This window comes from Dermacentor silvarum, chromosome 1, assembly GCF_013339745.2.
Source record: "Dermacentor silvarum isolate Dsil-2018 chromosome 1, BIME_Dsil_1.4, whole genome shotgun sequence".
Lineage (NCBI taxonomy): Eukaryota > Metazoa > Arthropoda > Arachnida > Ixodida > Ixodidae > Dermacentor > Dermacentor silvarum.
In genome coordinates this window covers 251,147,843-251,162,637 of record NC_051154.1, presented here as the reverse complement: position 1 = coordinate 251,162,637, position 14,795 = coordinate 251,147,843, and the positions used below count along the sequence as shown (strand labels likewise).

The 14,795-nt window shown below is 48.6% G+C and overlaps 1 protein-coding gene across 1 annotated transcript in view; it reads left to right on the top strand.

The window, feature by feature from the left end:
- LOC119439143 (nose resistant to fluoxetine protein 6) overlaps positions 1 to 13,297 on the top strand; it is a 328,558-nt gene extending 315,261 nt beyond the window's left edge. The window contains exons 12-15 of the mRNA XM_049660749.1: positions 7,530 to 7,672; positions 8,087 to 8,284; positions 10,547 to 10,706; positions 13,221 to 13,297. Coding sequence (XP_049516706.1) covers positions 7,530 to 7,672; positions 8,087 to 8,284; positions 10,547 to 10,706; positions 13,221 to 13,297 — 578 coding nt within the window. The remainder of the gene's footprint in view (positions 1 to 7,529; positions 7,673 to 8,086; positions 8,285 to 10,546; positions 10,707 to 13,220) is intronic.
- The last annotated feature ends 1,498 nt before the right edge of the window (positions 13,298 to 14,795 follow it).

Genomic DNA, 14,795 nt, shown 5'->3' with positions numbered 1-14,795 from the left:
ATAGGACGCTCTACATGGCCGGTATTTTGTAGCGCTGCCTTATGCCTTTTTTTTTAATAAATGTATTTAAGGAGAGGTTGGTGCCTATATGTGGCGCCGGCTACTCCTCTTCTCTTGCATGGTAGTTGTCCTCGGAATGTTGTCAAAAATCACCAAACTGGACTAATAACCACATGTACGAACATTCACGTACAAAGTCTTAGCTGAAATATAAATAAATGTTCGCGCTACACAAGAGTTCACATAACATAAATACTCACAGAACTGAAGTGTTCACACATAACACATGAGTTCACAAACCATAAATGTTCTCAAAACCAAGTTCACAAAGATGTTGGGCACTTGCGAATTAGGTCCCTCTTGAATGCTGTGCTCTAAATACAACAGTCTTGTGCGCATACACAAATGCCAGATGAACACGAAGACACAGTAAACATGTAATCAAGAGTGCCTGTTAATAATAACAATGCCTGCAATAACTAATATATAACTTAGTATTCTCGTGATATTTTTGATTCCTCCAAAAATTGGACCAAGGCGCGCGCACTGATGTTTTGTAGTTTTTCTGTCGGCCATGGACCCAAAATTTTTCCTATGGATAGTGGTCGTCTATCCGAACCATGTAGTTTTTCTGAAAGCTTCTTACGGGGAGCATCATGTTTTTTACAGTGTAGAAAAAGGTGTTGTACGTCTTCTTCAGCCTCTCCACATGAGCATGTAGCACTATTAGTTTTTCTTATCCTATACAGGAAGCTTTTAGTATAGGCAGTGCCTAGCCGAAGCCTATGTACTGTTGTTTCAACCGATCGGTTAATTTTAAACGGAATATTGAATTCTATTTCAGGATCAATATTATATAATTGAGAGTTCTGCGCATCATTTACGAACCAAGTTTCCTTGGACAATTTACCGCATAGTTTGTTCAATAAACAACGCGCATCACTCGTTGCTAGAGGAACTAGTGATAATTCATTCTTTTGATGAGCTGCACGTGCCATTTGATCAGCCGTTACATTTCCTATGATTTCACAGTGAATTGGAATCCACTGGAAAGTTATGTCGTGTTGCAGATCTTTCGCTATGGCGTATGTCTTCTGTATTTCGTATGTCAATGTGCTGTTTGTTTTTCTTAAGCTGATTTCATTTAGGCTCAGCAATGAGGCTTGCGAATCAATCAGAACTACCCAGCGAAGAGGTCCTGAATGCTGACATATGTAACGTAACGCAGAAAGTATTGCGTAAAGTTCTGCCGTTGTGGACGTTCTAAATTGGCAAAGCTTATAAGATCTTTTCTCTTGGTATGCAGGTATATAAAACGCTGATGTAGAGCTTTGTTTCCAGCATGATCCATCGGTATATACGTGAATGCGATCTACGTAGTTAGTGTAAAGATGTGATAAAGTTAATTGCTTTATCGCAACTACGGGCATATCACATTTACGACCTACTCCAGGAATTGAAGTTACTATTTCTGGAATTGTAAGTCGCCATGGGGGATTAGCTGCGCATGCAGGCCAGTAATTCGTAAGCAGGTAGTAAGGTTTTGCACCGCCGTATTTCATCATGTATGCGTGCAGCGGTTCTACCTTGAAGGTCTTGGCATAATGGGTGATTAGCATGTTGTGTTGCCAGACGAAAAAAGTGACGACAAGTTTCCGTAAATCTTAGTGCATGAAAAGTTGGTTGGCGGGACTCAGCAATTACCAAAGCACTGGCAGATGCACGGGGAACGCCAAGACATGGCGTTCCCCGTGCATGGCGTTCCCCGTGCCAAGCGAACGCTTCTGGCCATTAATCTTTGAATTGTTTCCTCTAGATTACGGGATGTTCCATGTAGTACAGGAGCAGAGTATGCTATTCTTTGTCTAATGATCGCCGAGTGAATGCGTAATAAAGAAGAGGTTGAACTACCCCATCTCACTCCAACAAATCAACGAAGAATACTGATTAGGGAGTTGACTTTCTCCTCTAATGCTTTTATTTGGGGAGCCCATGATAATCGTCTGTCTATAATAATACCCAAGAACTTGTGTTGTCGCACAAGTTGCAAACGCTGAGAGTCTAGTACGAGCTCGAATCTCTTGAGGCATTTCCTTGTAAAAGGAAGTACAGCAGTTTTCTCAATTGAAATAATCATACCTCTACTTTTCAAAAAATCATTAATCACTGTTAGGCCAGCTTGTAACTTTAGCTGAACGGCTTGAGTACTCGTGTCAGATGCCCATATGCACAAGTCGTCTGCATATAGTGAATAATTCAAGGTATCAGGCAAGATATGAGGTAATGCCTTATGCCTTATTCTATACGTCTTATCATCCACCCCTCACGGCCGGCTGATCCCTTTGATAACGTGAGCGGACCGTCGCTCTGACCACTGACCAAGCGCGAAAAGGCAATAGCATCGGAAAGGCATCGCTACAAAATACCGGCCCATGGAGTGTAGTGTGGTTGAAGCGGGAATAGAACATGTCCTATCACACGCCGGAGCCGCTGGAACAGGGTGCATCGCGCGATAGCTTCGATGACCAACAGCCCGCCGGGTTCACTGACGCGAGCACGTTGAGTTTGCGCCTTAGACAAACAACAGAGAGTCCGCTCGCCACGCAGTTATGCGCTTGCGCTGCGGCAACAACTGATCGCCGCGCTGCTGCGAGTCACGTTTAAAGCGCAGAGTAAAATTTTAGCGATATTAGTGCCTCCGACATGACGCATCCGACTTACCGGCCGCTGCTGGCACGCTGTAAACACCGGACTCGTCGACAGATAAAACTACCGCCATCTGTGATAAATGATGATGAGTAGCTGAGGCTCGTCACGGCCGGGCTAGAGAGGTCTACCTTATAGGCACCCTGCGCTAAAGCTTTGCAAAGTAGACAGCAGCGCCAGAACACACAGCCTAACGAGTGGTGGAAGCAAAACTGGAGGGACGCTGCATACATTCGCCGGGACACTTTCGATCGCTTATCCCGGGGCAAGAGTGCCCGAGTTGCGAAAACGTCGAAAGTGCGCATACGCAGGGCATAACACTCAGAGGAGCGACGAAATGACCACTATCGTTTGGAATGGCGTATCATTTTCATCACCTCTCCAGCGGCCGATGTCGGCGACGCTGGGGTGGAAAATGAAAACGTCGTAGCGACCTCTGAACAGTGCTGGGTGGCCATGGGCTCGGAGCAAAGTGCGCGTAAACTAACGCCCAGACAGGCCGCCCTCCGGCCGGGATAAACTTCCGCCCATTTCACTCTGGCGGCATCCCATTCCTACATGGCTTGCCGCCGCATCTACACCATGGCCGCTGCATCGCGTTCAACTGTGTGACAAATGGTGAATGCCGTTCCAGCTGACAGCGTTTCTGGCGCTGTGTCAGTAAGGCTTTCGTTCCTCTACTTCGACGCGTCCGGTTTAGGGACACACGAAATGACTCGATGGCGATGCACTACCGGAAACGATCGCTCGAGAATATTGTCCCCTAATACAACTTACGTTTGGTTTTCATGCGGCATCGCGGCTTACAGTACTTATAGTAATCCCGAGAAAGCGTTTGCCAAGCAGATCTTGCACGGGTAAGTGACTGTGCTGCTGAAATGTAGCTTGTGCAGCTACGTCAACAGCAGTTTGCATGCTTTGTGCGTGTCGGCTGGTCCGCGTCCCACTTGCCTGCTACGGCGCGGTGCAGGCCTGTGCTTTGAAAGCTGGGACAGGAAATGTGTGTTCGGCGTTCCTCTATGCAGCATTGTGCACTGCACAGCCATCGCTCGTGTTCCAGTTCGTGTTCGAGCACCCAGCGGCCACGCAACGCGTCGGCATTCTTCCAACAGCTCAAATCGCGTGCGCAACGAGAAAGTACGCCGAGAGAGACACCCATCAATTTTCACATGTTGAACGAGTGACGTGCCTGGGCGCCTAGACGCGGCTGAGAGATCAGCAGTCGTGTACGGTTCTAAACCGTTCGCCATTTCCGCGTCGCTACTGCTTACCGCCAGGTGCACGCGTCGTCTGCTTAGGCGCTAGTTAAAGACTGCTAATATCAAAATTACACAGTTACCAGCCCCGTGGATTTTCCAAGCTTACACTGATAGTATATGCTAAGCGTTCATCGGTACTTTAGCACAAGTGGAATGTCGTTGTAGTTGGCCTTTAATTCAGCGGGAGAAATACCCGTGAAAGCCGACACAAACAGACTGCGACCTTCACAACAAATGGAGGGTATACATACCCGTTCACAGTGCTGAACGCAGGCAGTTTTTCCTTGATTAAAGATTCCTTACACGTACCGCAAACTCTAATTTCACCAAGGTCTTCTCCACTAGTAGCGTAATGTTCATTCAACACTTCCAAGGCATTGTGTCGCTGTTGATCGGCGCGGGTCACACTGATGAGGGACAAGTTGTCGAACCAAAAACGCTTGCATTCGATGTCTCGGGCTTGCTCGTCGGCGCGGTTAGCAGCATCCGCCCGCCATTGCCGCTTACAATTCTTCAAAATGAAATTGTTTCAAAATTAAATCTGTCCGTCACGTAAGGCAATGAATGGCTCATACCGCCGTAAACGCGCTCCCTATTCCGACGACAGAAGAGAAGTGAAATTCTACGCTGGAATGATGAGCGGCAACGGAGCCAGCTGTGGAAGACGACGACGACGAACGCGGGAGCAGTGGCACGAGCGCATTTGTGGGTAGCGCCGAGGGGCACCAACGTGCCAGCTGGGGAAGAAGACGACGACGCTCGAGCCATTGCTGATGACGACAGGTTCTGAGAACAGACGCGGACGTTCAGGCTAGACATAAACAAGCTTCGCTTGTAAGAAAAAAAAACGTCGCTGGATAAGCAACGCAGCGTGTCACAAAATGCATAGAATCACAGAACCGAATCTGACCTACGAGTTTTTATCTGCCTTGTTCGCGTGTTGATGTTGATGGTACGTACCGCTTGCGAAATCCACGGCTTCAATCAATTAGTAGCACTGTTCAGGGCTTGTTGAGAGAGAGAGATAAAACTTTATTGTGTCCATGATGGGGTCTGGGGGCGGCGGGGGTTGGGAGACTAACCCCCAGGCCTCCCCTTTCTCAGACGGTGGCCAGCCCTTGCTTTCTGGCGGCGTCTTCGGCCATCCGGCTTGTTGAGTGACAGACGCCATTCCTCACAACAAACCGCGAAATAGCTCTCGCGACACTCAGCGCAATTTCGACGAAACGACTCTCAGCGATGGCGTCGATCGGTACGACATGCGACCAACTGGTTGATGGAAGTCGCAGAGGGTGGGGTCGACACCTGCGACGGCGATTTTCGTCGCGTGCAACCGAAATCACACTTCCAGTGAGATGAAAATCGCATCATGTGAACCAGCTAGGCTTCCCGCGTGCGGTGCTCTACGTCACATAACAGCGTATTGGTGGGCGTTCCATGTTTTCTGCCTTGGCGGAGCATGGCGCTGGCTAAACCTCCCAGCGCTAGGCTATATAAACATGTATACTACGCACAAGAATAGTGTATGGATGAACAACCGTCGCCGTAGCTCAGCATGTCACATATGCCACGCGTTGATTCTTAGTTTGACTTTGTCGTTTGCGTTTTTTCCACATTTATTTTTCTTGTCCCTTATTAAGAATTTGAAAGTTATAGTAACATTTAAGTTTATATTTAAGTAATAATAAAGAAAAAATAAACAGTGAAGCTCCCTCACACTTCACTTGACTTCATTGTTTATTTGGTTCTATGATTAGCACTATCGAGCTCTGGTTATATTATTGTTAGATAACGCGTCTGCCTATTACACGGGCTCTCGTCAATCACCAACTTTTCAAAAAGTGCGCACGATGCCAGAAATTCAGTCTTGAACACCAGTTTTAGCTTCGACAACGCTGCATCGCTTTCATGAGAGCAGACGTGCTTCCTCAATGCGCGTGGGCATAAGTGGGACCCATGGGCCGCACATCAGTGAGCGCTTGCTTGCGATGGTGAAGACGTCTTCATTAAGCAAACCACGTCGGCCCAAGACGACTTCCTTTTGTTCATGGTCTTCTGCCACTGCAGGGGTATACACGCTGAACGGGAATTGTAATTATTCATCGCTGCCTGGAGGTCATGGCCCGGTATTTTTCTGTGTTTATTCTTTTTAAGGTCACGAATAGGCCAGGCACATTTCCTTACAACTGTTCCTTCCCGTTGTTATTCCTTGAGCGCTGCTGCACATAAAGAAGGGATGAGTTACGACCATGGTGCACTGTTATGTCGTCATCAGCTTTTAACCGTAACCCGAGGGCAGCAAGAAGCTTCATCGTTGTGTTTCACGAAATTCACTGGAGTAAATTAGGAATTGGGATGCAGCGCCGGTTACATTCATACCTGTAGGTTGTGCGAAAGACCTTTGCCATTCTTTTTTTAAGTGCGAAGGACTTTATGGTCCGGGCGGACGGCGTGTAATGTGATCTCATGTGTCGTGGTCCCGCGCGAAACAGGGTCAAAACAAGTGCAGAATTGATCAAAACTGGTTCAAAATAAACTAAGATGATTTAGAATAATGTAAAAGTTAGGAACAATCAAGCATTAACCGCATTAATTAGCAGAAACTCTTGCAAATTGTGAAAATCTTGTAATTTGACCTCATGTCGTCGTGTTCACGCGCAGCAAAGGCTTTGGCTCCACGTGCGTGTTGGTTTGGCTCCATGTGCCTGGTGGTTTCTCACCATTGTGTCGCACAGATGTCAGAACGAATGATGGATTGCTAAACACAGTATAAACACAGGATAAAACAAGATAAACACAAGGAAAGCACAAGGAAAACACCGGCGAATCACTGCTTCGCACTTGCCCAGCTTTCATGTGGAGTGGAACTGCACTACCGCCGAGTTTACCAAGGCCACTGTCCCGGACCGGTACTCAATTTTTTTTAATATTATCGCGCTCAACTTCTCGACAACCACAACGTGATTGCAGAGTGTCTTGCATTGGTACACGCGCCCATTTTTTTATAACAATGAAATATTGTGCCGTCGTACTTCGCTGGGAAAATTACGCCGCAGTGTATTACTTCTATAGTGCGAGAGCTGTGTATGCGGCGTGATGATTCTGGGTTTCCTGAGTACGATGCGGCTATCGTAGGCAAGAAATGTAAAAAAAATGCGTACCTCAGGGCTGTCATTAAAGTTTTGCATCCATCCATCCATTGCTTCCTTGTGGTACGCGCGATAGGTCTTTGATGTTATGTGCTAAATATAAGCAGTGCCGGGACCCTGTGATAATGTCGTACGACTCCTCCACGTATTCTGCTCACCGCCGCTCTAGAAGCAGCACGTAAATCTAGACTCACTGGTATACGTAGTGATAATAAAGCTCAAGCACATAAAAAGGTGCCGAGTATAACTTATTCTTACGGAAGTTCAGTGTCTTGCAAGTTTGGATTATAGTACATAGATAAGAAGGATTCGAAGTAAAGAACTACAAGCGTAGTGTAGCAGCTATGAACCACGATTGCCAAAGGTTTACTCGAGTCTGTGGAGAATTTGTTTATATTTTATTCTGATGCCGCAGGCTTCCTATGCAAGTTCCTGTCATGGAGTGCCTTCACGCCCCTCAGCAGGCTGGCCTTCGGCGTGTACATTGTCCACTTCCCCTTCGCACATCTCACAATGCACATATCCCGGGAACGGATGTTCTACTCGCATTTTTTCATTGTAAGTGAACAGGGGCAAAGGCAGCCTCAGTTTCCATTATCCCCAGGCAGAAACGATATGTCACGGTCCGTTGGTAGTATCTGTAATTCATTATGTAAAGCGTGCACCTGCTACAATCCGTCTCACTGACTCCGGGCACTGCAGCTAAGATCGGCAGTTAGGGCTAGTGTCAGCCGATCGGGGACGAGAGCCGCCTGCGTTTTCCAGAGAAGGGAGGAGCGTATCGCCCATTGTGCACGACTATACTCTGTTTCAGTAGTTCCGTGCAACAGAGCCAAGGCTACGTGGCCATCGAGCGCAGTTTACTGCGAAGCGAGATGCAGTGCCAGTGTTCGAAACCCGCGGCTTGTTTTAATGGCCTTAACAAGTGGTCTTGTCGGAAAATGTTTAATTGAAGTCTTCTCTTCATGCTAGTGCTGCTATTTTCTTAGACGATCTTGCTTCGCTTTAGAGCGAAAGCTCGACTACGCCCTGTCTCTCAAGGTCATTCATCGCGTCACAATGACCTTGAGCCGCTGGAGCGGGAGCCACGAGCGCGAGCAACGGGCCGTCGAGCGCGAGCCACCGGAGCGCAAGTGTGGCAGGTATGAGCACTGCGATTCTGCACGCCCAGTGAGAACATTCTTCTTCTTTCTGGTGTTTTACGTGCCAAAACCAGTTCTGATTATGAGGCACGCCGTAGTGGAGGGCTCCGGATTAATTTTGACCACCTGGGGTTCTTTAACGTGCACTACAACGCAAGCACACGGGCGTTTTTTGCATTTCGCCTCCATCGAAATGCGGCCGCCGCGGCCGGGATTCGATCCCGCAACCTCGTGCTCAGCAGCGCAACGCCTTAGCTGACTGAGCTACCGCGGCGGGTAGTGAGAACATTGCGTCCGTAACTTATCAAATATTAATAAAGGCTATAATTTTATTTGGACGCCATGAGTCGCCAAATACGACTAACGTAGCGTTGCACCACGTCGAGAGAGATTGGTAAGGGGTACTGTCGTCGGAGATGCTTCCGCGCTGCCGCGCTCGCCGCTAGCAGACGACAGGGCGCGGAAGGACACATTTAAAATGTGTTCGCGCTCCTTCTTGGTTGAAGAGGCTTGTACCTTCCACAGTGCTGCACGGAACTACTGAAACAGAGTATAAGGCTTCGGTGGCGCATCCATTCAATCAGCGTCACGCAGAGGGCGAATACAGGCGGACAATGAAGGAGCCCTTGTTCTCGTTTGCTTTTATAGCTTGCAGGCGCGGCCCATAGCTTTCGCTGCACTACACAGAGGAGGCAAGCCGACCTAGTTTTCGTTCGTCCTTTTATTGCGATAGCAATTACATGGACACTTCCGGCTCACATCTGCCGTAGGCGTCGCCGTCGCCGCGGGGTTCCGTATAAAGTCCAAGGACGATAAAATCGTCGCCGCGCGCCGTAGGCTGCATGTGCGAGTGAAAGTGTGCGAGGGTGAGCCGGCGATCGCGGCTGAATCTCGCGCACGCTAGGGAGGAAAGCGGGCAGGAAACCCGCCGTCACTTCGCACATCTCACAATGCACATATCCCGGGAACGAATTTACTACTCGCATTTCTTCATTGTAAGTGAACAGGGGCAATGACAGCCTCAGTTTTTATTATCCCCAGGCAGAAACAATATTTCACGGTTCGGTAGCATTATCTGTAATTCATTATGTAAAGAGTGCACTTTCTACAATCCGTCTCACTCCAGCGTTTTAGCAGCGAGTTTCCGCGGTCGTCAAGTGAGATGTGTTCATATTTGCTTGTGCCCGCGTGACAGCTTGCTTGTTCATTTAGTTAGTGTGCCAATGTGCGCAAGTTTTCACGGGCGATAAAACTTCGTATAGCTGTCCACTAATTTGCTATCGCAATTGATGCTTCGCCTTTCGGGCGTCACTTTGACTTTTCGTTTCATAGATTAATTTCTTTATAGCGAGGCGAAGTTATAACGACGAACGCGCGACAAGGAACGCGCGGCAAGAAGGCTTCCTAAAGCGAGGTTGATGCGGCGTCGCGGTGATACCCTCTCCACTCAAGTAACACCGGGCGCGGCAGCAGGTGTTCCTTTTCGCTCACTCTGCTTCGTCGAGGCACGGAGATGACGTGGCGTCGCAGCCAATGGGAATTTAGGTGCCGCTTTCCTGCTCCAGGCGCCGGCTTTTTCGCTCAATGGGCCGTTTGATGCTTTCGCATCAATGAGACGCCCTACATATAATAACAGCAGAAACACACTGTTTGTTGACAGGAAACGTCTTTAAGAAGTGTCAAAGGAGGTTACTTGCTGAAGTCGATGTAACGAAAACATGTTTAGCGTCATCACTTATACCTTTGCGACCATACAACCCACGCTCCTTACTTTGGTATCGTTGTGTAGAGGAAATAAGTAACTACTGGACCGTGCACGCATTGCCTGCGCAGATGGTGCCGTTGTCGCGAAACGCATGGCGCTATCGGAGCTGAAGTTGGTCTCGGGCGTGGCGTTAAAGGAGGCGTAGTTCGGTAGTGTGTTTGTCCATCTGAGCAGCAATGGTCGCGTTTGAAAGAGCTCACTATGCCATATAGTAGGTATAAATTACCAAACTCAAAACTGATGTTCATCAGGAGTTGTAAGGCCTACAAATGCGCCATGTGTTGCAAAAATGTCACGCTTGCTGGGCTGTTGACGACATGTGACGTAAAGGTATGAAATTATTTCCTCGCCTGTGTTACTTGTGTTCTGCACATTACATGTACTCCTTTCTTGTGGATAGGTTTACAGTGGGCATGGAAGAGGCTGTTTGAATAAATTGTTTGTTAACAAAGTTTGTGGAACTGTATGTTTAATACTTGCCTTTTATTTTCTCACGCGATGTCCTCTATTTCGTTTTTCTTCCAGGTTTCGTTCTTCTTCTACGTACTCGTTTGGAGCTTCCTAATCAGCTACTTCATGTTCATTTTCTGCGAAGCTCCAACGGGCAGACTCGACAAACTCATGTTCGAAGGTCGACGTGCGACAAAAGAGAAGGACCCCAAGGACGAAGTTCCGAATGCCAACGGTATTGAGGTGTCGCACGTAGTCCCGACGTTACGAGATTCTAAAGTGGAGTTTATGCAATACAGCAGCGGCAAGGACGCCCTCAATGATTTCTATAACGATAACGGCAAGCCCACAAGCTGCCATCTATGACATCGTTAACAAGGGCCGCTAATTTCTGACAAGTGTTTTTAATTTCCAAAATCACCGAAGTTAATTCTACCCGTTTTATGGGCGCAGCAAGATTGCTTGATTCTCCCATCATTGGACGCCGAAGGTCCTTCGAGGAATGTGCCCTTGTCGATGTACTCGCAAGGTTTGCCTCCTGTAGCGTCTGTATGTGAAAGGGTGTGATGGTAATACATCTTTCAAGGCAAATGTAACAATTTTATTGTAGATAGTAAGCAAAATAAATCATGGCTACTAAGGTACAACTGTCATATACGTGTTCGATCGACTTAATTGTCGAGCTATTTTTCTTGTATCTTTTTGTCTAAGTGGGCCGAATGCTCGAAGACAGAAATGATGTGGCACACAGTGTTCTTTTTTTTTTGCTGCTATGATGTGTTTACTTCTTTGTTGTCATTTGGTCTTGTTCGGGAAAGTGTACAGCGCATTCAGCGCACGGGCACCGAGGTGCGTGTGTGTCCTGTGCGTCATCTGTGTCCGTGCGCGGGTCTCACTACAGCGAACACGACTCATTTTATTGCTCCCTACGAAAGCTCTTTCATCGCAGGAGGAGAAGGCCGGGAGGCTCCACAAAGTCCTTCTAGCGACGGCTGCGAAAGTGGTTGGTCAATGTGGCCGGCGGCAGTCAATATGGCGGGTGCTCTAGGAGGCGGCGGCTTGTGGTGGCGTACGTTTACTTGCCGTCGACACATGCTACTCGTGGCTACTGTGCTGTTTACGCTACACCTCTCGGCGCTCCGCTCGCTTGGTCACTGCTTTACGCTGGTCAAACTAAGACACAGCATGTTGTACTGTTATCTGCCGATTGCATCCTCTGCTTCCCAAAATGAAAGATACTAACGTAAGTTATCAATGCGAGAGGATTGCTTAGCTCTTTGTGTGACCCCGCCGCCATCAGAAAGCTTTGGCAGAAAGCCGTGCCAAAAAAAGGCGTGGCAGAAAAACGGCACACAAATTATGTCATATTCATTTAACAAAAAAAAAGAGTCATGCACAAGCTTCTCTGGGATTTGTCTAAGTATGCGTAAGCATTGAGGCACTTACTCCTCTCCACACAGCCCAGTGTCATTATCAGTGTTACGACACTTGATCCGGCCAGCAAGTACAAACGACAGCGCAACGGTGACACGAGCTGGTGCGGACAGCGGCGCAAGGTGCGTTGATAACGCAAGCAAAGTATTGCAGGTGGCGGCCACAGGTTCGCTGATAACGTTCGGATCATCATAAGCCGTTATCGCTCTTTAGCGTCTTGTCCATCCGAGTGGAACCACTGTGAACTGTGATTAAAGGACTCCGGCGGCGGCACGCGCCGATCAAGCGTGCTCTGGCCCGGCCATGCGGACCGTCTCTTGAAAGCAATCTGCCAGGCAGACAGAGTGTGCCGACTGTTTATGGCTCTGCGCACTGTGTTTTCGCCGCTTCCGCTTGAAGAGAGACGCGCAGGCCCATATCTCGCAAGTGATCTGCGAATGGGGCAGGGTGCGGCCTGTGCTGCGACCTTCGTGAGCGTTGTGTTATCGCCGCTTCGTTCGCGTTGAAGCGTTGAAGGTAAAGTCGCTCGCTCCTGCAGGCTCTATCTTGAAAGCGATCATCTTACGGGAAGAAGAAAGAGAACAACTTTATTTGACCCGTTATACAAAAGAGGGGGGGGGGGGGGTCGAAGACGCTCCTGCCCCCGTCACCTAGGAGACAGCTGAGATATCTTATATCTCGGCGGCTCTCTCGGCCAGTCGGGTCGCCCAATCTTGCTTATGGTGGTCTGCGCTGAGCAGCAGGGCTGCCCATATCCCTTGGTCTTTATTTGGAGGCCCTCGAATTGTTCTGCCTGGGGACACGCCCACAAGATGTGTGGCAGGTCCGCTCTATTATTACATATTTTACATAATTCTGTATATTTCCAGGATAAAACCGGCTGCAGGACACTGGGCTCGGATACATGTTGGTCTGGAGGAGCCTCCACACCACTGCCTGTTTCTTAGTTAATTTAGGGTGAGCCGGGGTATACCGGGCCCATCCCAGCCGATAGTGATCGGTAATGTCCTTAGATATGTGATCATTCGATCTCCTCTGGACCCTGACTGGGCTGGCTCACTAGCTCGGCGAGTAAGTCCTCGAGCCACTGTGTGAGCCGCCTCGTTACCAGCAAGCGTGCAGTGCGCGGGTGCCCACATGACATGGATCGTCCGGCGCCGTCACTGGTCACTATATGATTTTAAAATTCTGAGCGCCTCCATGGAGATGCGGCCTCTGGCGAAGTTGAAGACAGCGATCTTTGAGTCACTAATAATAAATTTTGATTTTTTCGATGCAATTGCCAATGCGATCGCTGTCTCTTCTGCTGTTTCAGGGTTGTCTGTGGTGACGGTCCCGCTGACGAGGGGCTCCCCTTCCGTGTCTACCACCACCACAGACATACCCACCTGATTCCTATATTCTGCGGCGTCCACATAGACCTCGTCCTCCACGACCTGATACTTGTGCTCAACATAACGAGCCCTAGCCTCCCGGCGCTCTCTGTAATGCTCCGGGTGCATGTTTATTGTATTGGTGTGACACGGAGATCCTTCCTTATTTGCTTAGGATGTCTTTCTTAATTCCGTGCTGTTCTTCATAGAGTATGTGTAGTTTTCTAAGTATGTGTCGTCCCGTTGGGCTTAGTGTCAGCCTCTTCTATTGATATATTGTGTGCGCCTCTATTAATTCGTCTAAAGTGTTATGTATACCTAGCTCTAACAATTTATCTTTGGGTGTAGTGAGGGGCACGCCGATCGCTTGCTCATATGCCCTCCTAATGAGGACTTCAAGCTTCTTCTTTTCTGCGGCTCCAAATGTTAGGTAAGGTGCCACATAGACGATACGGCTAATGACGAAGGCCTGCACCAGGTGAATCAGGTTGGCCTCCCTCATGCCATACTGTCTATTGGCTAATCTCTTATTTATCGTAATGTTTGGTGTGTGCTGATCTTTAGAGTTTGAGGGTCTCCATATCCTCCCCTCCGCATGCACCCGGAGTCTGAGTACTTTGAGTTGGTCCACTACGGGTATCAAGCCCCCGTTCGCCGTGAGTGTTATGTTGGGTTGTCCTCCTAGCTGTTTTTTTTTTGGGGGGGGGGGGGGGGGGGGTTACACCAGCAGTAGCTCAGACTTCTGCGGCGAGCAGGTAAGTCCCCTCTCGGTAGCATAGCTCTCGACTGCCCTCACTGCGTGTTGTAATGTGTCCTCAATCTCCACCTCGCTGCCGCCCGTCACCCAAAGAGTGACGTCGTCGGCACTGAGAGCCTGATTGAGGCCACTGATCTTACTTAGAATTTTTGGCGAGCCGATCATTGCTACATTAAACAGAAAAGGGGACCAGACCGAGCCCGGGCCTCTGGTGTACCCCTAATTCCCAGCTCCATATTTTCTAATCGAAGATCCCCGATGGTGATTTTGGCAATGCGGTTAGAGAGAAAGTCCTGAATGTAGGTGTAGGCCTTGTGGCACACCCCCAAATCCCGGAGATTCTCTAGAATCGCACTGTGTTTTATGTTATCAAAGGCTTTCGTGAGGTCCAAGCCCAAGATGGCTTTAAGTCCTGTATCCCGGCCCCTAGCGTCGAGGATCTGATGCTTAATTTGGAGCCGGACGTCCTGCGTTGAGAGGTGCGGTATGAGCCCAATCATAGAGAGAGGGTACAGCCCGCGGTCTTCCATGCAATTTTGGAGACGCGTAAGGATTACGTGCTCAATCAGCTTCCCGATCACGATGCTAAAGCAATAGGCCAGAGATTTTCAATTCGGAGTTTCTTGCCAGGTTTCGGGATCATCACCACGTGTGCAGTTTTCCACTGCTGCGGTATTGATCCCTCAGCCCAGCACTTATTCATATATTTAGTGATGATTGTGATCGATTCATCATTCAAATTTCGTGGAATTTTGTTCGT